Genomic DNA, 26,864 nt, shown 5'->3' on the forward strand with positions numbered 1-26,864 from the left:
CCAAGATGGGAGAGTTGTTGGTGATGATGATGACGATGATTTCCCCTTCCGGGAGGGAAGTTCCCCCGGCGGAACCGCTCCGCCGGAGGGAAAAGGTGCTCCTGCCCAAGTTCCGCCTTAAGATGGCGGCGCTTCGTCCCGAAAGTCCTCTCCTTATTTTTCCTAGGTCAAATGACATATATACCAGAAGATGGGCACCGAAGGTGGTCTGGGCTGAGCACAACACGCCTGGGGCCGCCTGGGGGGCCTGGCGCGCCCTGGTGTCTTGTGCTCACTATGTGGCCCCCCTCCGGTAGTTATTTGCTCTAGTATTTCTTATTTATTCCATAAAAATTCCTCGTGAAGTTTCAGCTCATTTGGAGTTGTGCAGAATAGGTGGTCTGACGTAGCTTTTTCAGGTCCAGATTTCCAGCTGCCGGAATTCTCCCTCTTTGTATGAACCTTGCATATTATGATAGAAAAGGCATTAGAATTAATCCAAAAGGCATTATCATGCATAAAAACATTATAAATAACAGTAGGTAAACATGATGCAAAATGGACGTATCATTATTCACCATTTTCTTTGGTTTTTGTTTTATCTTTTTCACTGACTTTCTTCCTTTTTTTGTTATACTTTGGTTTTTCGTTCCCTTTTGGTTTTCTTCGGTTTTGCCTATACATCTTTTTGTTGTACTCATTGAACATGTTTTATAAGGGAAAAGCTTACCATCACGCGAAGGATGGACCCGACCCCATCCGTCACCTCCCCTGCATGACACGAGTCAAGTGAGGGCTCGCATACCCTTTATCGAACACGCTTCTGCAACAGAGGCTATGCTTCTGAAACATATGCGGTGTTGCAATGGTCTATGATGGGTCTATATTTTGCAATAAAACCTCTGTTGCGGAATTTTTCTGTAACTAGACCTCAGTTGCAAAAAAAGCAACAAAACAGTTGTTGCAAAAAAAATCTGCAACAAGACCTATGTTCAATTGTTGAGGCGCGCTCAGCTCGCTCGATACGTGTGACGCCCCCGATTTGACCGTACACTAATCATGCACGCAAATGTGTACGACCAAGATCAGGGACTCACGGGAAGATATCACAACACAACTCTAAAACATAAATAAGTCATACAAGCATCATAATACAAGCCAGGGGCCTCGAGGGCTCGAATACAACTGCTCGATCATAGATGGGTCAGCGGAAACAACAATATCTGAGTACGGACATAAGGTAAACAAGTTTGCCTTAAGAAGGCTAGCACAAAAGTAGCAACGATCGAAAAGGCAAGGCCTCCTGCCTGGGACCTCCTAACTACTCCTCGAAGCCGAACTCCATGTAGAATCATCCTCGGGGTCTCTAGCTCCTGGACTCCAGCATCTGGTTGCGACAATCCGGTATAGAAAAGGGGAAAAGAGGGAGAAAAGCAACCGTGAGTACTCATCCAAAGTACTCGCAAGCAAGGAGCTACACTACATATGCATGGGTATATGTGTAAAGGCCATATCAGTGGACTGAACTGCAGAATGCCAGAATAAAAGGGGGATAGCTAGTCCTGTCGAAGACTACGCTTCTGGCCATCTCCATCTTGCAGCATGTAGAAGAGAGTATATTGAAGTCCTCCAAGTAGCATCGCATAGCATAATCCTACCCGGCGATCCCCTCCTCGCCGCCCTGTTAGAGAGCGATCACCGGGTTGTATCTGGCACTTGGAAGGGTGTATTTTATTCAGTATCCGGTTCTAGTTGTCATAAGGTCAAGGTACAACTCCGGGTCGTCCTTTTACCGAGGGACACGGCTATTCGAATAGATAAACTTCCCTGCAGGGGTGCACCACATAACCCAACACGCTCGATCCCATTTGGCCGGACACACTTTTCTGGGTCATGCCCGGCCTCGTAAGATCAACGCGTCGTAGCCCCACCTAAGCACAACAGAGCGGTCAGCACGCCGGTCTAATCCTAAGCGCGCAGGGGTCTGGGCCCATCGCCCTATGCACACCTGCACGTTGCGTACGCGGCCGGAAGCAGACCTAGCCTAGTGGCGTTCCAGTCCAATCCGGCGCGCGCCACTCAGTCGCTGACGTCAAGAAGGCTTCGGCTGATACCACGACGCCGGGATATCCATAACTACTCCCGCGTAGATGGTTTGTGCGTATAGACCAAATGGCCAGACTCAGATCAAATACCAAGATCTTGTTAAGCGTGTTAAGTATCCGCGAACGCCGACCAGGGCCAGGCCCACCTCTCACCTAGGCGGTCTCAACCTGCCCTGTCGCTCCGCCACAAAGATCCACTTGCGGGTACTCCTACGAGCCGACCCGACTTTAGTCATCACATGTGTCATGTATGTAGTATATAATTATATACCCGTGACCACCGCCCAGGTGATCACGGCCCGATAGTATAGCACAGCAGACGGACAAGAATGTAGGGCCACTGATGGAAATCTAGCATCCTATACTAAGCATGTAGGATTGCAGGTAAAGGTAACAACAGTAGTAGCAAGGATAGGCTATGCATCAGGATAGGATATCGGAAAGCAGTAACATACTACACTACTCTAATGCAAGCAGTATAGAGAAGAATAGGCGATATCTGGTGATCAAGGGGGGGGGGGCTTGCCTGGTTGCTCTGGCAAGTAGGAGGGGTCGTCAACTCCGTAGTCGAACTGGGCAGCAGCAGCGTCGGTCTCGTAGTCTACCGGAGAGAAGAGGGGGGAAGAAACAGTAAATACAATGCAAACATAAGCATGACAATGCGTGACATGACAATGAACAGTGCGAGGTGTGTCCTAACGCGACAGTAGGTGGTACCGGCGAAGGGGGGAATACCCGGGAAAGTATTCCCGATGTTTCGCGTTTTCGGACAGACGGTCCGGAGGGGGAAAGTTGCTAGTTCGATAGGTTGGGGAGGTGTGGTGGACGAACGGGCTGCGTATTCGGATTCGTCTCGTCGTTCTGAGCAACTTTCATGTTGAAAATATTTTAATCCGAGTTACGGATTAAAAGATATGATTTTCTAAAGATTTTATTAATTTCTGGAATTTAATTAATTATTTAAATTAATTCGAAATTTGGATTTATGACATCAGCATGATGTCATGCTGACATCAGCAGTCAACAGGGGTTGACTAAGTCAACTGACATGTGGGTCCAGTGGGACCCACCTGTCATTCTCTGTTTAGGTTAATTAGTGTTTAGCTAAATAATTACTATTTAATTAAATTAAACAAGATTAATTAATTTAGTTAATTAATTACTTAATTAATTAAAATTATTTTATTTTCTTTACTTATTTATTTATTAATTTTTATTAATTAATTTATTCTTATTATTATTATTATTATTTTATTTTATTTATTTTTAATTTATTTATTAATTTTATTAATTAATTTATTCTTATTATTATTATTATTTTATTTTATTATTATTAATTTATTTTATTTATCATTTTATTTTTATTTTTATTAAAAACCGTACTGGGGCGCTGGGGCCCGTTTGTCATTGGGCCAGGGGGTCGGGCCCAGTGGCCAGTGGCTCAGGTGGGGCGAGGCCCACCTGGCAGTGGCCCAGAGGGGCGAGGCCCACTAGGCAGTGGCCCAGGGGGGGCACTGCGGCTACGGGCGCGGGTTATCGTGCACGGCCCGAACGGGCAACGGGGCGGGGCGCTGGGCGCGCACGGCGCACGCCGGCGCCGGCGGCCAGGGCCAGGGGAGGCGGGGCTCCGACGAGGAGCGCGGCGGACGCGAGCCCGTCCGAAGCTCGGGCGCGGGGCGCACGGGGGAAAGGGGGGCGCGCGGCGCGAGGTCGACGCGGGCGCGCGGGCGAGCGCGTCTGGGCGCGCCGGAGCGCGAGCGGGGCGGCGGTGACCGAGAGGAGAGGGGGGCGGGCGACGGAGGCCGGTCGACGGGCGTGCGGTTCGGGGCGCGGGCGCGCACCGCGAACAGGGGCGCAGCACGGGCGGGCGGCACGCACAGGGTGCGGCGAGGCGGGAGCAGACGGGCGCTGGGGGGGCGATGCGCGTACGCGCGTGCGGCGGTGGTGCACGGGGCTGGCGGCTGCGGCGGGGTGCGCGCGGGGGCAGAGGAGAAAGGGGGGAGGAAGGTGCGGCTCACTGGGGCCGTAGGGAGGTGGCAGCGGTGCGCGGGGAGGAGACGGAGACGACGGCGATGCGGTGTCGGGGTGCAGGCCGGCGAGGCAGCGCTCCGGCGAGGCGAGGGCGAGGCCGGCGGGGCGGTCGGCGACGGTGGCCTCCTCTCGATCCCGTTCTGGATCGGGGGGAGGGAGGAGGAGGAGATATTTCGGGGGGGTGAGTGGGGGTGGCTGTCGGTGGGGGTGAGGGGATAAGGTAGGCCAGATGGGCCAGGGTGGAGCTGGGCCTTTCGGCCGGGGGGGGTGGTGCTGGCCGGCTGGGCCTGGGGTTGGTCCAGTTGGGCGTTTTTATTTTGTTTTCTGTTTTGTTTTGCATTTTCTTTTATTTATTTTCTTTTACCTTTTAATCCATTTTAAAATACTTAGGCATTTTCTAAAAAGGAGTTTTCTCCACAATAATTACCAGTGTATTATTTGGCACCCATCGAACATTTTTGTTTAAAATTTTGAAAACTTTTATTTTCCATTTTAAATTTAATTGAAGTTTGAATTAGGAGTTTGAAAAGAAATCTGATTCCAATGTGATCAAGCCCTGTTTAGCAACATGATTAGCTTAATCACAGAGAGTTACTGTAGCATGATCCTCGGGGTGTTACAATACGGCAAATCTGACGGCTCGCGATCCGGCTGATTTTTTAAAAAGATCAGCTGGCGGACGCGTAGCACGGGGCGACGCTATGCGTCCGTCGGCCGATGTTTAGATTTTGTCGGTCGCCTCGACGGCCATTGGATGCCCGAACTAATAGTTGTCCCATCTAGTGTCCGCGCCCCGCATGCCCACTCGTTATTTCCCGCAACAAACGCTTTGTTGCGGAAACAACACTATTGCCCCCGGTCCCAATAGAGTTGCGCCTCGCGCGGCGCCGCCGCCAATCCACCGCAAAATCAGCCCGCCGCCGGCGTGCAGGAACTAAATTGAAGTTTCTGCAACACTATGGCGCACCATGGTTGGATCTGATGCAAAATCGAGCTCACCGACGGGGCCTGCTTCGAGAAACAGCCCCAACCTCTACTCCAGCATGACGGCGATGAGCTCCCACGTTGGGCACTCCTTTGACGATTTCTGCAACTAAAGCTATGTTTCTGAAACATGCTTCATGTTGCAATGCTTGGCCTCGTATGCTCTAACATCGTGTGCTCCTCCAACGCTTTCTGCAATCGGGGCTATGTTTCTGAAGGAAGACCCATGTTGCAGAAAAAAAACTTTGCTGCCGAACCATTTTTTTATGAAACAAGACTTGTGTTGCAGAAACTTTCTAAAACTAGATCCTGTTGCTGAAATAAAACTTCATCACCGAATCGTTTTTTTATTTTTGAAACAAGATCTTTGTTGCAGAAACCGCCGATCTCTGAATTGCACCTACTTGAGTCATTGTCGGCCACCGCTGATCCCGAGCAAGTCGTCGTCGCCACCACGGTGGATAAGGCCTGGTGGCCCAACGCCTTGTGCCGCTGCGGGCTTCCAAATCCAGCCGCTCGCCCTCTAATCCAGATGAGCCCCGAACCCTCCCTACTGTTACCCAGTAGCAGGAATGACTGTCTTGAAACAACAGGTGAGTTGCAGCCTTGCAGGAAAACAAACGCAGCTTCCAAACGAGCGCCGAAACCCCCCTATTGTTACCCAGTTGCAGGAATGACTGTCTTGAAACAAAAGGTGAGTTGCAGGAAAACAGACGCGGCTTTGGCGGACGCGGGGACGCTGTCGACCGTCTGATCAACACACGATCAATCAGCCACGGAGCCGACGGACGGGCGCGCGCCATCGGCCGGTGGAAGGTAAGCCTTTTCCTTTTTATAAACATTGTATATTTTTCCTATACATCTAATTTTTGTTTATAAAAATTTAACATCAATAAATACATTATGTCAATTCAGCATTTATTTTTGAAAAGTTGTTAACATTTTTCACACACACGTTAATACATTTGTCAAATGATAAAAAACATTTTTTTGTCTTATGCGAACATTTTATTTCATTTGAACAAAGATTTTTTCAAAATGTGATGAACACATTTTTGAAACCTTAATGTACATTTGCTGAATTTTTGAAGTTCTTTTTAATGGCACGAACATTGTTTTTGCATTGTATAAACATTTTTTAAAGGAACATACATTTTTTTTATATCGGGTGACATTTCTTTAAATGTCATAAATATTTTTTGTACACATAATTAACATTTTTATATACAGTGTACACCTTTTCTATGCATGTTTTTACATTTTTAAATTCAAGATTAATTTTTTGAAACAAAAATGTAAAATATCTTTGTCATATATATGAAAAATATATTTTTACATTTTGAGGAAGCTACATCCAATGAGAAATGAAAAAAGATGTGAAGAAAAAACTGGAGGAAAAAACGAAAAGGAAAACCCCGAAATCACTAATTAAGGAGTACTCGTTGCAACGAACACTCCACTTTCCCAGGTCGCGACAAGTGACCCACATGCAGCGCGCCACTTGTCGCAACCTGGAAGTTTTTCCTTTTTTCGTAGATCCGTTTATTCAAAACGTTTTATGTCTTAAACCGTGCGTCCAAATCTCGAACCATTTTCACCATTGGATTCCTCGCGCCGAGATCTTCAAAACTAGATCCCATATTGACAGGTTTTGACGAACTTTTTTTTACAAAAAAACCGGACAAAAAACCGAGTGAAAAAACCGAACCGGGAGCACGGTTTTTTCCGCTTTCCGAAAACCGTAACTCTCGTGGAAGGAAAAAAACGCGTTTTTTTGCGATTCCGAGAGGCACGGCCGTGACTCTCGCGAAAGAAAAAAAAGACAGAAAACACGTATTTTTTTCCCTTTCGGAGAGGCACGGCCGTGACTCTCGCGAAAGCACAACCGTGCCTCTCGCGGAAGCAAAACCGTGACTCTCGCGAAAGAAAAAAAAACAGAAAACGTGTTTTGTTTTTTCCTTTCCGAGAGGCACGGCCGTGACTCTCGTGAAAGCACAACCGTGCCTCTCGCGGAAGCAAAACCGTGACTCTCGCGAAATAAAAAAAAAACAAAAAACGTGTTTTGTTTTTCCTTTCCGAGAGGCACGACCGTGACTCTCGCGAAAGCACAACCGTGCCTCTCGCGGGAGCAAAACCGCGACTCTCGCGAAAGAAAAAAAACAGAAAACACGTTTTTTTCGTTTTCGAAAGGCACGGCCGTGACTCTCGCTAAAGCACAACCGTGCCTCTTGCAGAAGAAAAACCATGACTTTCGCGAAAGAAAAAAAAAGAAAACGTGTTTTTTTCGTGCAAAAATTTTTTTTCCAAATTTTTTTAATCAAAAATCTAAGGAAGACCGGGGGAAAACCAAAACATCGAAAAAATCCAGAAAAAACCGTTTAAAAAGCCGAAAACGCATGCGGAAAAATAAAAAAATTAAATTTGAAGGGAGCGTCCAGAGCACGACACGTGGCGAATGGCTGAGAGCGCGCCAAGTGGCGCTGATCGTTGCGAGGCTCCTGAAGGAGCGCTTGTTAACTAGTTGCTCTCGGGAAACCCCACCTGACGTTGTGATGACATCACCCGTGGATACATAGCCAGCCCAGTAGAGTCTCCCTGTGGCTTGGGTAGCTGGCCGGCGCTGATACTGACGGTCTCCACCGGCATCACCATCAGGTAGCGAGCCGAGTAGAGGCAACGGGGACGTACTCCACCACGCCGGTGGCGAGCATTCCCCTTCGCCACCGCTCTTCCTCCACATCCACCTACCCCTTCCGCTTCCGCCTCCGCAACTCCTTCTCTTCCACCACGCCCATATCCCGCATTCGCCTCCGCAACTCCTCCACCATGCCATTGTCCCGCATCGGCCTCCGTCGCCGCCTCTCTTCCTCCTCCTTCTCCAATTGCACCTCGCCGCCCTAACCAACCTGGTCTCTCCACGCCGCCTTTTGGTCTATGGGTGTATATAGTCCAAAAATTCTGAAAATATTTTTGAAATAAAGTTGACCTTCCATTGTCTTGTTAGAGAATTTAAAAAATATAGAAAAACCCCCCGACTTCTTAAAAATATTATTCAAAATAGTAGTGACCTATAATAGTAAATAAATTTTATTTTTTTGCCCTAAAGTTGACCCTGGGTTTTTTGTTCACGAAAATTTATATACTAGTGCAAAAGAAAGTCAAGTTTATTCCAAAAACTTCTAAACTTTTATGACTATTTTGTAAAAAAAATTCTCATATTGGGTGTATATACACCTAGAAACCAAAGGGAGTTTTCCTCGTCGATCCATAATCTATTGTGTGTTCTGGATACTAGGCGCGGACACACCGGCTAATGTGGGTTTTGCAAAAAAAAATCTTTTGCATGTGCCATCAGCGCTTGCCCAACTTTGCTGCCAACGCGAGTATTACAGCGGGAGCTCCTATTCGACGCATTTTGTGTCAAACAGCCACACGACGTACGCACGAACCCCCGGCTGGGCCCGCCCAATAGTGGGCGCTGTAGCGAGCGCGTCTGTTTGCCTGTACAGCGATTTAAAAAAAAAAAAAGCACACAAAGTATCGCTAGGATTTGAACTCTGGACAACCAGAGTATAAAGAACTACTACCTCTGTCCCATAATATAAGATTTTTTTTTACATTAGTGTGGTGTCAAAAACATTCTTATATTATGGGACGGAGGGAGTAATTCCAAGACAGAATCCAGAGAGCTTTTTGAATTATTTGAACTTTCCTTGAAATTTGTGATTTTCGAGCAATGTTTGAAAATCTGATAATTTTTTGAACAACTCAGACAAATTTTCAAATTTCAAAAAAATAAAATAAAAGGCGTGAATTTTTTTAACAGAAACAATTTTTGAAATTCCTGAACATTTGCTGAAAAACGTGAACATTTATTGAATTTTGAGAAAAAAATTGATTATAGGAACAAGTTTTGAAAAGTGCAAACATTTTTTGAAATTCCCGAACATTTTTGTAAAAATTGAACAGTTACTGAATTTTGAGAACAAAATTTTATAACGGGAACATTTTTTGAAAAGTGCAAACATTAAACTCCCGAACATTCTTTGAAAACACGAACAATATTTGAATTAGTGAGTCAGTTTTTAATATCCTGAACAGTTTTTTATTATGGGAACAACTTTTATATCGTTGAACAATTTTTGCGAAGGACGAACATTTTTCGAAATACTCGAACATTTTTTGAAAATGCAACATCATTTGAAAACAGGGGCAATATTTAATATTCTAACCGTTTTTAAAAACATAAACATTTTCTAAAATTCCCATGCATTTTGTGAATTTATGAACAAAAATATGAAAACATGATCATATTTGAAATTTTGAAGAAGTTTTTGAAACCACGATTTTTTTTAAACTTCGATGCATTTCTGGAAATTACGAAACAATTTTGAAAAAACATGAACATTTTTGAAATAAACTCTAAACATTTCTTTGCTTTTTGAAAAATCCTAAACATTTTATAAAACTGGAAACATGTTTTGAAAAATAAAATTAAACTTTAAAAATAAAAACGAACAAATGAAAAATTAAAAAGAAACATAAAACAAAAAAAAAGGAAGAGAAAAGTGAAAAAAATCGGAAAATACTAAAAGAAAGAAAAACCTGGTTCAGGGAACCTTCTAGAATGTTCACAAAACCAGATTGGGCAATTCCTAAGCTATCTACATAAGTGGGCTGGCCCAAAAATTGTCGCTCGGTCACTCGCCCTGTGCGAAGCTCCGGCTGTTTGCCGTAGTGAGTAGCCAATAGGAAATCCTATTATGGCCACATTCCACAATATAGCTGCCAAACAGTCTACATTTCTCGGGCCAGCCCATGAGCACGCGTGCTTGGCACATAACGAGCCTGACCCGACACACAACTAAATAGGCCAGGTCTTCCTCGTGGCATGCTGTGTGTTGTGCTCATCCCGCCGAGGTGAGACCTATGGTTTGGCAGTGCACAACATGTTTCTGATTTTTTTGAGATAGCTCACCGCTCATGTCAAGTGGTCAAGTTATTGGCTCAAAAGGTAAAAAATAGCCAAAAAAACAGCTCAAAAGGCCGAAAAGCACGCCGGGCAGGCTTGTCGGGCCGGACCGGCCCATTTACTATGTGTGTCATGTTTGTCCGCCAAGGTTAAGCCAGCATATGCCTGCATATGGCACGGTCTGCTTATAATGGGTCTATGTGAGCTGTGCCGGGCCAGGGCACTTGCCGTGCCTGGGCCAGCCCATTGGCCACCTATGATCCACAACGTGAAGCCCCGATCTGCAACACCGCAACCTCGCGTGCAAAGTGTTGTAACTCACAAGGGCTTATATCTCGCCTGTGCTGGTTGCCCATAGGAATCGCCTACAGGCGAGCTAATCGGGCATGCCCATTAGCGGCAGTCGGCTGCATCGTTGTAGTCCCTCGTTGTGCTTTGGTTTTTCCTTTGTTATTCACCACTTTTCTTTGGTTTTTGTTTTATCTTCTATATGCTTTGGTTTTCTTTATTTTTCACTGATTTTCTTCGGGGTTTTTTTTTTTCCTTTTTTCATTATACTTTGGTTTTCTTTGTTCCCTTTTGGTTTTCTTCGGTTTTGCCTATACATCTTTTTGGTGTACTCATTAAACATGTTTTACAAGGGAAAAGCTTACCATCACCCGGCAGATGGTAGCGGCCGCGTCCGTCACCTCCCCTGCATGACACACGTCAAGTGAGGGCTCGCATACTATCTTTTGTCGAACGCGCTTCTGCAACAGGGGCTATGCTTCTGAAACATGTGCGGTGTTACAATGGTCTATGACGGATCTATGTTTTGCAATAAAACCTCTGTTGCGGAAATTTTCTGTAGCTAGACCTCATTTGAAAAAAAGCAACAAAATAGTTGTTGCAAAAAAAATTCTGCAACAAGACCTATGTTGCAGTGGTGGAGGCGCGCTCAGCTCGCTTGATACGGCAAATCTCACGGCTCGCGATCCGGCTGATCTTTTAAAAAGATCAGCCGGCGGACGCGTAGCACGCCCCGTTTTATAAAATACATGATTAACATTATTTCAAGTCTATGTTTTTGAAAACATTGTATATTTTTCATATACATCTAATTTTTTTGTACAAATTTAACATTAATAAATACATTGTTTCACATTTTGTCAATTCAACATTTATTTTTGGAGAGTTGTTAACATTTTTTCACACACACTTGATACATTTGTCGAATGATGAAAACCATTTCTTTGTCTTATGCAAACATTTTATTTCATTGCACAAAGATTTTTGTCAAAATGTGATGAACACATTTTTGAAACCTTAATGTACTTTTGTTTAATGTATGAAGTTATTTTTAATGGCACAAACATTGTTTTTACATTGTATAAACATTTTTTAAAGGAACATACATTTTTTATATCGGGTGACATTTTTTAAATGTCATAAATATTTTTGTACACATAATTAACATTTTTATATACATTATACACCTTTTCTATGCATGTTTTTACATTTTTTTAACGAGTTGAGCATATCTATTTTCAGTCCGGAATCCTGAAATGAAATGGAACGACTTACAACTCATTTGGTTCGGAGGAAACCAAAACGTGGGAATTAGGAGTAGTACAGGAGTTTGATAGGATGACACTTGCCATCCTAAGAAACTGACTTGCCTTATTCCTACGTGTAAAATGAGCTTTGAGTGGATGTATAGTTTCCTTCAAAAATACAGGAAATGAGTAGCATTGCTATGAAATTCCTATACGCATTTCCTACAAACTGAATGTATCTATAAGAATTTTTTCTCCAAAATCTTTGTTCCTATGTTTTTCCTATGAAAACCCTTCAAACCGAACGAGGCCTTAATTGAGCCACTGTTGTGGCAGGGAGAGCGGGGATTGAGATCTGAAGGTGTTCGGATGAGTGCAACGTGGCCGGTGGTAGATGGGTAGACGGGGAGGAGCAGAAGGGATCATGTCGTTAGAGCATCTATAGCCGTGAATATCTACTCTAGTTCCCCAAACATTCACGGACACGTCTCTGAGTATCTAATCTGGTCCCTCAAACATCCACGGACTCATCCAATATTTTTGTGTGTCCACACTCAGCCTACCTCATATCCGAAACTTATATCCATGCGACGTAAACAATAAACCTACATAGAACAACAACCTAGCAACAGACAGACTTGATTCAGACATTACCGAGCATAATTCACATGGCACCATTCATCGAACAACCAAAAGAACAAGTTTTCATGTGGGTCACTATTTAAACAAAAAAAAGGTAAATGAAATAGAGAGACAGAGAATGCCGGTGGAAATCACCATTTTCTCGTCGGCCCCTTCCCCTTCTGGACGACGATGCGGCTGTATCCCTTCGTGTAGGCGGCGGCGCCCGGAGGGGTGTCGTCGTCGGAGTTGGAGCTGCCGGTGAGGTGCAAGTAGTCATCGGAGGACATTTGTCTGGTCATCCTCTGGACCGTGTGGTTCCGCTCCTTGGCATGCCGGGTTGCCTTCGCCTTGGCCGATGCCTCCGCCGTTGTCTCGCGCTCCGATTGCTCGATGGCGAGTCGAAGCGCTTTGGCTTTTCTGCGGCGGAGTCGCCACACGTCGAGGAGTGGCTTCCTCCGGATCCATCGGCGCGCGCTTGCCCAACACGCGGCCAATGCCTTCCCCATGTCGCCCTCTTCCTCGTCTGCAGCTGCTCGCGACGTGCGGCTCATGCCTCCAATTCGGGCGACGCCGCGGCGGCGCCGACAAGGGCACGAGTACCCAACGATGGCCTGGTACGCCCTCTGGAGCTAGTAGAGCAGGCGCAGAGCGGCGGCATACTTGCAGGGGTGCGGAGCAGCCGGAGCTGAGTACCTGCCACGAGGGGCCGGCGACGTCGCCCGTACTGCATCACCGGGAGACGGGGGCCGGCATGGAATGTGAGCTTCCATTGCTGCCACCTCTGTCCAGGCGCGACTGGCAGAACACGATGCGGAGGGCGATCTCTTCCACGTCGTCTGGCTCCTCGCATAGCAGGCTCTCCCTATTGTCGTTGTAGCCAGATCCGCCACTAAAGACAGTGTTGCTGCCATCACTCGCCATAGATTGGAAGGTGAGAAGGAAGGGGGCGGAGTGTGGAGTTTGTTGACTTTGGTCTATGGTTCGAGCCTCTCCAACCCCGCCCTAAATTTGGGCTAGGTTTGAGGAGTACCGGTCCGCCCGGACGTCCACGACTGATATGAGAGGTGCGGGTGGTTTTTTTTTCCCACCGGTTTAGTTTCGAGAGAAATTGGTACACCTGCATAAAATCCAATAAAATTATTAAGGCAGCCCCTAAACACACTCATAGGGAAAGGTTTTTGAGGGAGCCGGAGATGCTCTAAAACGGGTTTTGCATGTGCCACGAGCTTGGTGCCAACGCGAGTAGACACACCACAGCCCTGTGCAAACCGGTCTCACTTCACTTGGTAGCTGGCCTGGCCGGCGCCGATACTGAAGGAAGGTCTCCACTCACCATTGGCATCAGGTAGCAAGCAGAGCAGAGGATTTAGCTGCCTGCGCCTCTACTCCACCACGCCGGCGGCCACCATTCCCCCTCCGCCGCCGCTCTTCCTCCTCCTCCTACCCACTGTCCAGCTTCCGCCTCCGCAGCTCCTCCTCTTCCACCACGCCCATGCCCCGCATTCCCCTCTGCAACTCCACCATGCCCATGTCCCGCATCGGCCTCCGCCGCCGCCGACTTTCCTCCTCCTTCTCCACCTCCACCTCCACCGCGCGATCCTCACGGTCATGGTCTCCCCACGCCGCATTTGCCGCGGCCACGGAGCGCGTCCGCGCCGGGACGCTCAGCCCGGAGGACGCACACCACCTGTTCGACCAATTGCTACGGCAGGACACTCCGGTCCAGGAGCGCTCCCTGGGCGGCTTCCTTGCCGCCCTCGCCCGTGCGCCAGACTCAGCTTCCTGCAGAGATGGCCCCTCCCTCGCCCTCTCCCTCTTCAACCGCGTATGCCGAGAAGAAGCAGGCCGGCGGGTGGCGCCGCCCACAGCCTACACCTACGCCATCCTGATGAACTGCTGCTGCCGCGTGCGTCGTCCAGACCTAGGGCTTGCCTTATTTGGCCGCCTCCTAAGGACAGGCCTCAAAACAAATGAGATCGTCGCCAACACCCTCCTCAAGTGCCTCTGCTGCGCAAAACGGACAGACGAGGCTGTCAGCGTGCTGCTTCATAGGATGTCCAAGCTAAGCTTGGTTGTGTGCCTGATGCCATCTCATACAACACAGTTCTTAAGAGCTTATGTGATAATAGCAGCAGCCAGCGGGCGCTCGACCTCCTTCAGATGATGACGAAAGGAGGTGGCTGCTCCCCTGACGTAGTGACATACAACACGGTCATCCATGGCTTCCTGCAGGAAGGGGAAGTAAGCAAGGCATGCGATCTATACCATGAAATGGTGCAGCAAGGGGTTTTGCATGATGTGGTGACATATAATTCGATTCTTGATGCGCTGTGCAAGGCAGGAGCTATGGACAAGGCTGAGTTGTTCCTTCGGCAGATGGTTGATGATGATATTCGACCGAATGAAGTGACATATAATGCAATGATCCATGGATATTCCACTTTGGGCCAGTGGAAAAAGGCGACTCAAATGTTTAGAGAAATGACAAGCCGTGGTCTTGCTCCAAATATTGTTACTTGGAGCTCGTTGATGACCTCCCTCTGCAAGCATGGAAGAAGCAAAGAAGCTGCAGAAATTTTTCATTCCATGGCTGCAAAAGGCCACAAGCCTAATATCGTTACGTATCGTGTTCTGCTTCACGGGTATGCCGCTGAAGGATTCTTTGCAGATATGATTGATCTCTTTAATTCAATGGCAAACAATGGTATTGTACCCGATTGCCACGTTTTCAACATATTAATTAATGCATATGCTAAATGTGGAATGATGGATGAAGCTATGTCAATGCTTACTGAAATGCGGGGACAAGGAGTGAGTCCGGATGTGTTCACCTATGCAACTGTAATAGCTGCACTTTGCAGAATGGGTAGGTTGACTGATGCTATGGACAATTTTAATCGGATGATTGGGAAGGGAGTACAACCGAGCAAAGTTGTTTATCACTCCCTAATTCAGGGTTTCTGTACGCATGGTAATCTGGTGAAAGTGAAGGAGTTGATTTTTGAAATGACGGACAAAGGTATTCCTCACCCTAACATTGTCTTCTTCAGTTCAATAATGCATAGTCTGTGCAACGAAGGAAGGGTTATGGATGCACACCATATCTTTGACTTGGTTATAGACATTGGTGAGAGACCTGATCTCATTACGTTTAATACGCTGATTGACGGATATTGCTTAGTCAGCAAGATGGAGGAAGCACTCCGACTACTTGATTCCATGGTATCAGCTGGCATTAAGCCAAATGTGATTACATATAATACACTTATTAATGGCTATTGTAGGAGTGGAAGGCTCGATGATGGCGTTATTCTATTCAGAGAAATGTTGCATACCAGAGTTAAACCTAACACTGTTACATATAACATCATACTGGATGGGTTATTTCGTGCTGGAAGAACTGTTGCTGCGAAGAAGATGTTCCATGAGATGATCGAAACTGGAACAGCAGTGAGCATTTCCACATACAGCATAGTTCTTGGAGGACTTTGTAGGAATAACTGCACCGATGAAGCAATCACTTTTTTCCAGAAATTAGTTGCAATGAATGTGAAGTCCGATATTGCGATACTCAATACCATGATTAAGGCAATGTACAAGGTTCAGAGAAGAGAAGAAGCTAACGATTTGTTTGCTTCATTACCAGCCTATGGACTGGTGCCTAATGCTGCTACTTACGGAGTAATGATAAGCAATCTTTTGAAAGAAGGATCATTGGAAGAAGCTGACAATATGTTCTCGTCAATGGAGAAAAGTGGTTGTGCTCCAAGCTCTCGTCTTGTAAATGATATCATCAGAAAATTATTGGAAAAGGGGGAGATAGTCAAGGCCGGAAATTATATGTCGAAAGTTGACGGGAAGATCATCTCCTTTGAAGCTTCAACCACTTCGTTGTTGTTGTCTCTCTTTTCGGAGAAAGGCAAATATCGGGAACAATTACAATTGCTCCCTGCGAAATACCAATTTTTTGAGGGAGTCATTTGATGCACTGGACTTGATAGATAAGCCTTGGCATGGTTCGGATCTCCGTCTTAACGATGTCAACATGTATTCCCTTCCATCCACTCACCAAGATCGAGCTGGGTGATAGTGCCACTATGGTGTTCTCGTCCGACATGTGGCTATTGGGCGTGTATGCTATGGTCATTGTTCCATCTACATGATGTCTCCTTGTGCAAAGGCTGGCTGTCTGGTGTCTGGAGCTTTTGCTAATGGCGAAAATATTGTGTGTGTGTGGATCTTGTCCCAGAGTTCATCGAGCTCTTCCTCCCGGTGGACTCTGGTCTCACCCCTGATGTGCTTGACGGTATTGTTTGGAACCGAGCTGCGGCCTGCGGATGGTTTCCATTTGGCTAAATTGGTGTATGATGTGCAGTTCCAAGGTGTTGTGCCATCGCATAATATACCTTTGTTTCTCAATAATTTTTCTTGGGACTTGGATGTGACTATGTCAGGTTCGTGACCAGTTAGAGTAAAGAAATTGGGCTCAGCTCACAAGAGCATGGGGGAGGTCTGTGCTATTCCTGAAATGCTGTGAGATCTGGCGTGAGTGTAGCATGAGGATGTTGGAATTGAAAAGCCTCCTGATCTACAGGTAGATGATGATAATTTGGCTTTGGGAGGAGGCAAGTCTTTGGCCCCTAGCTAGAGCGAAGTTCTACCGAGGGTAGTCAGGGCTCCAACACCACCTCTTGTGACGGAGGAAAGTGAATCAAACCATTTCCTTGTAGAGAACTTGCAGATGATACCTCCTGGTTTATATGGAACTTCTTGACCTCAAGAACCTCTACTTTAGAAGGCAATATAAGCTCTGCAATGTTGAAAGTAAAATATACGTAGGGAGAGAAGTGGAGGTTGGAGGCAGGTCTCTTGTATGTGCAACCAGGTAAATTTCTTGTCTGGCGTCTGTACCGCTTCTAAAACGTGAAATAAAATCATCGCTGGGCGATATTTTGGGGTGTTGATACATCAGTGGTTTAATGAATATTGATCGAACACATCAAGCAGGATGAACTAAGGCATTTATGACGCAGCTAGTTTTGTGTATTATTATACTCACCTTCTACTGTAGAAACAAGTCATGATATCAAGTATTATTTTCATTTTAGTTATGATAATTGCCCGACTTGTTGGGAAATCAGTTCTCATCCTTCCTTCTATATGCATGAGGCTGGTTTTGTTTTGTATATTTTTTTTTGTTGGAGTTTACTGGTTGCTATAATGATAATCACTTCTTTGGTATATTCAGCCTGTTTCAGAACAATGCATTATGCATAAGGCATGGTCTTCCAACAAACTCGCCAGATCCCATGGATTCTACCAAGCCAGCCCGAGGGTCTACAGACTGGCTCGTTCTTCTCATCGCGGCCAGTTTTACTGAAGATCCTACCTTGTGGTGATCTCATGGATACCGCCGACCCAGCCTGGGGGTCTACAGCCTCTGACTTGCTCATTCATCTCATCGTGGTCAGTGTTACTGAAGATACTACCTTGTGGTGTTCATTGGCAGATCATACATGACTATATTATAACCACTGTTAGTTATACACCACACACTATTCGCATTGGAGTTCCCTGACATCCCCTGATACACCCATGAGATATCCCTTCTTTATCTGGAAAATTTGAATTCTTCTTTCTTGTTATGCACTCACCGAGTAATGGCTTTGGTTCTGCTTGACATGCAGGGCCACCTCACCCACCACGTTCATCAGGGAATGGGGAGGATTGCGAGGACTGCCACATGCGCATCAATAGAGGACCGGCAGGGAAGAGGGACCTGTTGGTGCGGCGGGGCAACAGGAAGTGGCTATCCATCAGGGTGCAACATCACGGTGTTGAGGCGGCTGCCACAGAGCCACTGCTGAGAAGGACGCAGCCAGCCTATGATGTATTGACGCGGCTGAAGTGCAGCACCAAGTCTTTTGCCGGTGCTGTTGTCATCTCTTTGTCTGTATTTTGTACAGTATTTATGCAAAAAAGGAAGAATAAAAAGGATAGAGTGGTATACATGTTTGGAATTTGTTTCAAGCTTTTTTGGATGATTGTAGATCAGATGTGCTAGCTAGGCACGTCATTTAGCTTGGTCTGGAACTATAGATAGATCAATTCGTGCTAATAAGATTGAGGTTCAGTTCATGAGCGTATGATAAAATGTTTTTAATGGGAAATTATAATCAAATTTATCACCAAAAGAGTTGCGACTTTGTGTTTTCTTTGAGCTTACTGAATGCATTGCAGCATTCCCTCCCTAATGACAAAGCTCTGAATGAATTGGAGTCAAAGACTACAAGTGGGTGCTCTTGAAATTTTTTTCCTAGCTGGACCCTTCAGATTTGTGTACGGATTTCCCTACATGAGCCCTCTGTTTCTTTGCTCTGTAAGAACTGACAGTTTGCGAAACTATACAAAACCTAAGGTAGGTATAGTTAACCAAGTGGCATTGCAAAACTTCCAGATACTCCTGTTGTGCAGATTTTGTTTGGCTAGTGTGGCGCAATCGCCAGTTCAAACTTTCTCACCGTGTTTGAAAATTGTAGCATGATTCCTACTTTTCCCTGGGACACACATGACTCTGAATAAATAGTGAGCTAAAACAAACACTCCACACTATACAAATCCTCCATCCGAAAGCTTTAATCTGTATGTTTTTCTCCAGTTTGTTTCTTTGTTTCCTCATCTTCCATTCTCTCATTATTCATTTTCCAACACTGGACCACGAGAGTCTAGGCAGGACATTAGGAGAAGGCAATCATTTATATAGACAGAAATTCGGAGGGACCAAAATGAGCCAACAGAAATTATTTTGAGGATATATTTTGAATACTGCTAAGACCAACTCTAAGCTCTCGGAAATACGTAAAAAAAAGAAGTACAATGTGAATGAGATGTGAAATAGTACTACCATGACGTCAAAAGAACAATGCGATGATAAATGCCAGCACCATAATGCCAGAAGCCCAAATTACAAATATCACTGACAGGATTATCACATGTTTCTTCCAAAAGAGAACTGGCATACATACATGTGGAGGCAGGAATTATAGAAGGTTGTACTACCTGAATAATGTGTTGGGCTAGAAATGCAGAAAGAAAAGAAAAGAAAAGCAGTCAACTCATGCATTCGATTCGACTATCGTCCAAGTTGCACCTGTGTCGCAGCCATCTGATCTCCTCTTGGCCGAAGCTACCTCCCTCCCGCTTGAGCTTCCACCAAACCTCACGACCCATGGGAACCTTATATACATGATGAGCCTTGATGAATTCTGTTTCCGAGGAAGCTAGGACCGTGCTAAGAGTAAGTTGGGGTGCAGCCAGCCCCCTTTCTAGCAGCCAACTGTACATCAGCATCTTGAGTTTGCTTCTGTGCACAGTGAACTCTAGGTACCGTGGGAAAGCAGGCAGAGCACTCAGGGGATAACCCGCCACATGCACAAGGAAGGATATCTTATAAGCAAGGGCGTCCGTCTTCTGATTCAGAATCCGAGGAGCGACCTTCACCATGTGGGCTACATGTTTTGGGTCTAACCCTTTCTCCACTAGTTTGTTGTACCGATCTTGCAGGTTGGCGCCTTTTCCACGGATGGCTTTGAGTGCCTTCTCCATATCTTCCGAGCCTTCAACAAATCCTATGCGTCTTAAGAATTCCCTCTTCTCCTTGACACAGGGTTCAGGTTTACATCTCGGCAGTCTGCTGACCTTTGAGCCAATCGTATAATTCATCGACTGACGTGGTTCCTCCATTATGATCTTTCGCAGCCGTGCCTTGCCCACATTGAGTTGCGCAAGAATGGTGCTCGTGGCTTTCATGGGGGCAGCACCGAACATCCATCCATGAGAATCCAAAATCTTCGTCACATCACAATAGCTTATGCCAATGTCATGTAAGAAACATGACCCCTTCGATATGTTCCAACCGACATCCACGCTGTTAACATTGGGGTGGTTCAGAAAAAGATCAAGTAACTCCTTTTTTCCAGATCCAACCCTTTGCATGGTGTCAACTGTGGAATGTAGCTCCCCACCAGAGTGTTCCAACAACAAATGCGGATTTTTCCTCACCACTTTACCAATGTCATCCTTGGTGAACCCCAGATCACTCAAGGACTGAAGAGCTTGGACCATTTTTGGCCAATTATAGGACACCCTTTCAGATAAGAACTGGCCGATCCAGTCTCGCTGAATCCCAATGTCGTCTAGCCACAGCAAGAACGTCTTCAGTTCCACGGCCGGGTCATGAACCAACACGGTAGGAGTAGAGATCACTAATTTGATCACAGTGGCCTTACTGAAGCCTAGACCCTCAAGGGCCTCGAGCTTAGATGCAAGAACGCCCTGGCCAAGACTAAACACCTCGGTAGCATTCCAGTATATCCTTCCAATCTTGCGGCGTGCGATGCCGTAACTGCATAGTGCATGGTAGCTCTCGAGCAGCATCTCGGCATCCGCGAGGAATGTGAGTTCCTGCGGCAAGAGGTAATCGCACTCGCTCGGCCTGAGGCCAATGCTCTCAAGGAAGGGCCTGAACTCGTTGACAGGGCGGCGGTGGAACAATCGCACCAGCGCCCTGCTGACCCTCTTCTTCACTTTTGACCTCAACCTCGCCTCGTCTCCATCCTGATCAGCAGCCTTCATCACCGCCTTGTTCACCTTCGCCTCCTCCAGCAGCTCGCCGAGGAAGACGGGCGAGCGCTCGCTGATATGCTTGGCGTCAGTGAAGCACAAGCCGCGCGTGGCATGGAGGTAGTCCCTGAAAGTTGTCTGCGCGGCGCGGAACACCCATCTGTTCAGCATCTCTTGCCTGACCTCATCCCGATCCCCATCCTCCTCCCCGCCGTGGCTGGGACCGGGAGCGGTCGAATAGGGCTGCAACCGAATGATGAGGCGGATCGAGCCGACCCAGCTGGACGAGCACGATGGATTTTGGGCACGCCACCTTGGAACTCCGGACCGGAGGGCTGCCCATGCCCACCCCATCAGTGGCGGAGCTTGAAAGAAATCTTTGGAGGGGCGAAGCTGTAAAAAAAAACAAAATACGAAATCATACGAATACAACAAGTTAGATACTGCAAATATCAAGAAACTTAGATAATTATATTGATCTTCTTCACATTAGCTCACAAGATATATTTCTAATCAGTACAGAAATTCGGTTGACTACAACTGAGCTCTTCATTTCTTTGCACCCCTAAATAAAGTCCTATTTAACCATGGACAGAATTCGGTTCGCTGTAAAGGGCATTTTCTATTTCAGTACAAAATCCAATCCAATTGACAAAATCCATGACCGGATGACCTAATTAGAATTTCCCTCAGCTAAGGTGACTTTTTTTCTTTCGTGGAATCAAAATATTTGAACTTTCCACAATTTCCATAGGGGAGAGATTGATTGAGAGAGATCCAGCGAGGGCAGTCTGCTCACCGGCTCACTGAGGCACTGCGCGGCGTCGACGTTGTCTGGTGTTGTTGGCAGCGGAGGCAGGAGCCGAGGAGCGGATGTTCCAGAGAGTCCAATCCGGCCGGCCACCAGCCGGCGGTCGCCCCCCACGCCGGCAAGCCACAGCGGCCAACAGGCCAGACGCCGGTGCCCCACCCCCACGCTCAGGTCAGGGGTCTGCCGTCGCAACTCGCAACTCGCAGGTCAAAGAAGATTGAGTTGGTTGCTGGCTCACTGGGCTGGATTCGTTCGTCCCCAGCCCAGGCACCGTAGGACTAGTACTAGTAGTTAATAACTGGGCCTTCTAGGTTATGGGCTGTATGTACATAGGTTGTGGGTTGTGGGCTGTATGTACATAGGGGGCCTCATTTTTTTGTCTCAAAATTTTTTTTACGCTGGTGGGAGGCGACGGACCACGAAGCTCCTTTTGGCGAAATCACTAATGAAGGAGTACTCGTTGCAAAGAACACTTCATCTTCCCAGGTCACGACAAGTGGCGCACATGCAGCGCGCCACTTGTCGCAATCTGGGAGTTTTCCCTTTTTTCTAGATTCGTTTATTCAAAACGTTTTATCTCTTAAACCGTGCGTCCAAATCTCAGACCATTTTCACCATTGGATTCCTCGCGTCGATATCTTCAAAACTAGATCCAATGTTGATAGGTTTTGACGAACTTTTTTTTCACGAAAAAAACCGGACGAAAAAACCAAACCAGGAGCATGGTTTTTTCCCTTTCTGAAAGAGGCACGCCCGTGCCTCTCGCGAAATCACAACCGTGCCTCTCGTGGAAGCAAAACCGTGACTCTCATGGAAAGAAAAAAAACAGAAAACGCGTTTTTTCCCCTTTCCGAAAGAGGCACGCCCGTGACTCTCGCGAAAGCACAACCGTGCCTCTGGCAAAAGCAAAACCGTGACTCTCGCGAAAGAAAAAAAAACAGAAAACGCGTATTTTTTTCCCTTTCCGATAGGCACGACCGTGACTCTCGCAAAAGCACAACCGTGCCTCGCGCGGAAGCAAAACCGTGACTCTCGCGAAAGGGAAAAAAACAGAAAACGCGTTTTGTTTTTTCCTTTCCGAAAGGCACGGCCGTGACTCTCACGAAAGCACAACCGTGCCTCTCGCGGAAGTAAAAACCGTGACTCTCGCGAAAAAAAACAAAAAATACCTTTTTTCGTTTCCGAAAGGCACGGCCGTGACTCTCGCTAAAGCACAACCGTGCCTCTCGCGAAAAAAAAACATGACTTTTCACGAAAGAAAAAAAAGTAGACGCGTTTTTTCGCGCAAATTTTTTTTTTAAATTTTTTTTGGTCGAAACGCTAAGGAAGACCGGGGAAAAACCAAAACGTCGAAAAAAACCGTGGAAAAAACCGTTTAAAAAGCCGAAAACGCGTGCGGAAAAATAAAAAAAACAAAATCTGGAGGGACCGTCCAGAGCGCGACACGTGGCGAATGGCTGAGAGCGCGCCAAGTGGCGCTGATCGTTGCGAGGCTTCCGAAGGAGCGCTCGTTAACTAGTTGGCCAACTAGGGATGGCAGCGGCCACTGGTGGCTGCAGAAGGAGCTGACTCCTAGCGGCGGGTGGCGGCCAAATTTCGTGTTTTGACCCTTTTGCTGTATAAAATCAGGATCTGATCCCGGTCCGGATTTTTTTTTGAGATTTGACCCTTTTACCTACCGCCGGGCATCACGGCGGTAGGCCTGTGCAAGCTACCGCCACAGGGATCAGCGGTAGCCCACTAATCCACGTCAGCCCCAAGTAAACGGAACCGTCTCCTGCCGTCCACCCTACCGCCAGAGCTCACGGCAGTAGGCTATGTAATCCTACCGCTGTAGACTCTGGCGGTAGGAGCTGAAGCCTTATAAGCCCACGCAGCCAGCTCGTGGGGCCCACCCACCAACCAGCCCCCATCTTCTTCTCCCCAGCCGCGGGGCGCCGCAAGAACAGAGAGGACAAGCTCTCTCTCATCCCCTCCACTCCCCCCTCCGATCTTTTTCGTTTGGCCACCATTTTTGCGGATCGAGATGGCTCTGAAATGGGAAAAGTAAGCTCTCTCAATCCCTCCAATTAGTTCTACTCGAAACGCTTTCGATTCGATGCATTATTTGGTGTAAATAAACCTATCTTCTTACTTTGTTTTTATCCTAGGGTTGCTTAGGTTGATTCTATATGATGTATATGGTTGAATATGAACTCTAATAACTAGTTGTGGAGATTATGTGTAGTTTTGATATGAACCCTAGTTTATCACGAAGGTAGTTGGAGATTAACATTATTTTTGAACAAGTGGTGATGTGATTGATGTTGGAGGGATTGTAAGTAGTTGCTTACATGTGATTGAATTATGTATATGCATTTTTTTGAACAAATGGTCATATGATGGATTTTGGTGAATAATGTATATGCAATTTTCTAATTGTTTCAATATACGATAAATGATGAATGTTGGTGAATAATGTATTTACATTGATCATTTATATTGGTTGAATATATGATAAATGATGAATGTTGGTTGAATATGATTCATTTATATTTGGACTTGATATGTTCATGTTTGTTCAAAATGATACAAGTTGGTTGAAAATGACATCATTTCTAATTGTTTAATTGTTATAGGCGGCCACCCCTTGCGCCAGAAATCGGCGTGAAGTACACGATGCTTGATCATGCTTTCGACAACGGTCACCACGCCCGTTTTATGGAGAACGGAGTGGTAATGTATATCATCAATTTGATGTATTGTTTATTATGACAAAATTAGTTACTAACAATTCCGTTTACATTTTGACAGATGCTCCCCCCATTGCGGATGAGGGGCCACACGAAGGCCGTGCAGATGCAGTACGATGAGCGCTACACTCCGTACTTCAGGAGAGCACGGATGTTGGGTTTCGTTCTTCAGTTCAAAAGATAGCCGCCGACGCTCGTGCACTCGGCTCTTACGGCATTGATCGACCGGTGTCGCCCCGAGACGCACAGTTTCCATCTCACCTGTGGTGAGATGACAGTGACTCTCGAGGACTTTGGCATGATCACGGCCCTGCCCATCGAGGGCCATGCTTTGACTGGGCGAGTGGAGAGGGCCAACTGGCAGGAGAGGGTGATCGCCCTGATCGGCGACTGCCCTCCCATGAAGGGGAACAGAACATCTGGTGTGCGGCTCAAGTGGCTCCTGGAGAACTGGTCCGTTTGCCCGCAAGATGCCGATCAGCGGACCGTGGAGCAATACGCGAGGGCCTATTTGTGGTACCTTCTGACGGAGGTCGTCTTTCCAGATTGCTCGGGGGATTGCGCCCTATGGATGTATCTCGGCTTCCTAGAGGACTGGGATGCGGGGTACAGCTGGGGGTCCGCCGGCCTAGCTAATCTATACCGCTCAGTAAGATAAATATCTCAATACTCGTTTTTCGACCTACGTATGCTGTTTGAGGTTGTGCTATATGATCATGATCACTTCATGTTTGCAGCTGGATGACGCGACGCGGAGGACCGAAGAGACCTCCGGCATGTGTGGATTTGTTTGGGCCCTTTCAATTTGGATGTGGGAGCGGTTACTGGTCGGCCGTCCAGAGAGAGTTCGCTCGCGTGCATGGACGGATTATGGCGAAGAAGGAGACAGTGCTTGGTACCCGACCGTCGCTTACGCCTGGGACAAGGTGAAGGTCTACACGGGCAAGGCCACTAAGCTGTATAAGCTCTTCAGCAATGAGTTGGACAACCTATCAGATTTCCAGGTATACCAAGTAGCTTATCAATCGTTCCGCAACTTTCATTCTTCTTAACGATCCTTCTGTAGGTGAACTGGTTTCCGTACCACGACCGAGAATGGGGGTTCGAGCTCAACTCGATGTGTGAGGAGGATCGGCTTGCCTGGCGGTGCATTGTGCCCTTGATATGTGTGTATGCCGTCGAGTGGCACTTACCACAGCGTGTGGCCACACAGTTTGGGATCTTGCAACATACCCCACCGGGTAAACCCACAGACACCGGCGGCTCCGACCTTCACTGGTGAGGACATTGTTCTCTACTTGATGTGTTTTCGTTTATGTTTGACGTTGTCATGACGTCCGTTGCTTCCTATGCCATGCAGGAAGAGTAGAAAGAATTGTCAGTCCATCACAGACTGGGAGCACGAGCACCAGGAGTACGTGAAAAAGTGGGACGAGATAAGGTATCGCAAAGACAGCGAGAGGAGAGTGGTTCACTGGGACACCTGCCGTGAACGCCACCTGAAGTGGTATGACGATGGTGTCAAGTACCGTGTACGCCTAAGGCCGCAGTGGACGGAAGACGATATCGCCGAATTGGAGGAGGATGACAGCGAGGACGAAGCATACCGTGGCCGGCTCAGAGATCTCGAAGGTGATTTCAGGGAGTATGCACCCCTGATGAACAGAGTGGTAAGTGGTGTTCTCATTTGTTTTGAGCCATGAGTGGTTTTGAGCCTTTAACATATTGATTACATGTGCAGGCTTCAGAGCTCAACAGAAGCATTATTGATGGCTCGAACGCGCTTTCGTATGAAGCCGGAACCGTGGAATCCAACACCAAAATGAGGGATACAATGAAGGTAACATCGAGCTCCTTAGCCATGTTATACTATTGCAGAAGCTTGAGTTGATCCTTATTATGTTTTTGGTTGTTCACTATTGCAGAAGTTCATCACCCGTTGTCGTAAGATAGTGGGTATGCTTGGGTGCGCTCGCGCGGCCAACGTCCATGATCCTGCTCATGTAGGGTCCATGCGTGCCATTGCTTCATCGAGCCACGCCGGCGGAGCTTCCTCTACTCATGTTGCCTCGTCATCCCGCGTTGTTGAGCAGCAAGAGGAAGAAGAAACAAAGGACGAAGAGGAGGAGGAGGAGGACGCAGAGGAGGAGGACGCAGAGGACAATGACGGGCCTCAACAGACGCAGCCAAGCCAGGGGAAGAGGGTATCTCATCCACACCAGGATATTTTGAGCCCATCCCCGTTTCAGAAACCGGTTCCTCGTCGTCGCACGAAGAAGCCGGACGAAACCCGCTCGAAGAGAAACGAGGACCGTACCGCTAAGAGGAGCAGGAGCAAGTGACCACTCGTGTTGGTGATGTCGTTTAGTGCAACTAGTTGTGAGCAAGAACTTGTATGCTATGCTAGTGATGTCTATTTGGTACTTTCAAGCTTTGTTGGTGATGTCGAATTGCTACTTTCAAACTATG

General features: G+C 46.9%; 1 protein-coding gene and 1 pseudogene across 1 annotated transcript; one reads left to right on the forward strand and one right to left on the reverse strand.

Moving 5' to 3' along the window:
- The first annotated feature begins 13,528 nt into the window (after positions 1-13,528).
- LOC109742357 (uncharacterized) lies at positions 13,529-16,489 on the forward strand (annotated as a pseudogene).
- A 2,652-nt stretch (positions 16,490-19,141) lies between these two features.
- LOC109742358 (transcription termination factor MTEF18, mitochondrial) lies at positions 19,142-21,961 on the reverse strand. The gene is made up of 2 exons (XM_020301445.4): positions 21,652-21,961; positions 19,142-21,245 (listed from the first exon to the last, which is right to left on the reverse strand). The coding sequence occupies exon 2, from the start codon at positions 21,204-21,206 to the stop codon at positions 19,341-19,343; it is 1,866 nt and encodes a 621-aa protein (XP_020157034.1). The 5' UTR covers positions 21,207-21,245; positions 21,652-21,961; the 3' UTR covers positions 19,142-19,340.
- Between the last annotated feature and the right edge of the window lie 4,903 nt (positions 21,962-26,864).

Source organism: Aegilops tauschii, chromosome 1 (genome assembly GCF_002575655.3).
Source record: "Aegilops tauschii subsp. strangulata cultivar AL8/78 chromosome 1, Aet v6.0, whole genome shotgun sequence".
Taxonomy (NCBI): domain Eukaryota; kingdom Viridiplantae; phylum Streptophyta; class Magnoliopsida; order Poales; family Poaceae; genus Aegilops; species Aegilops tauschii.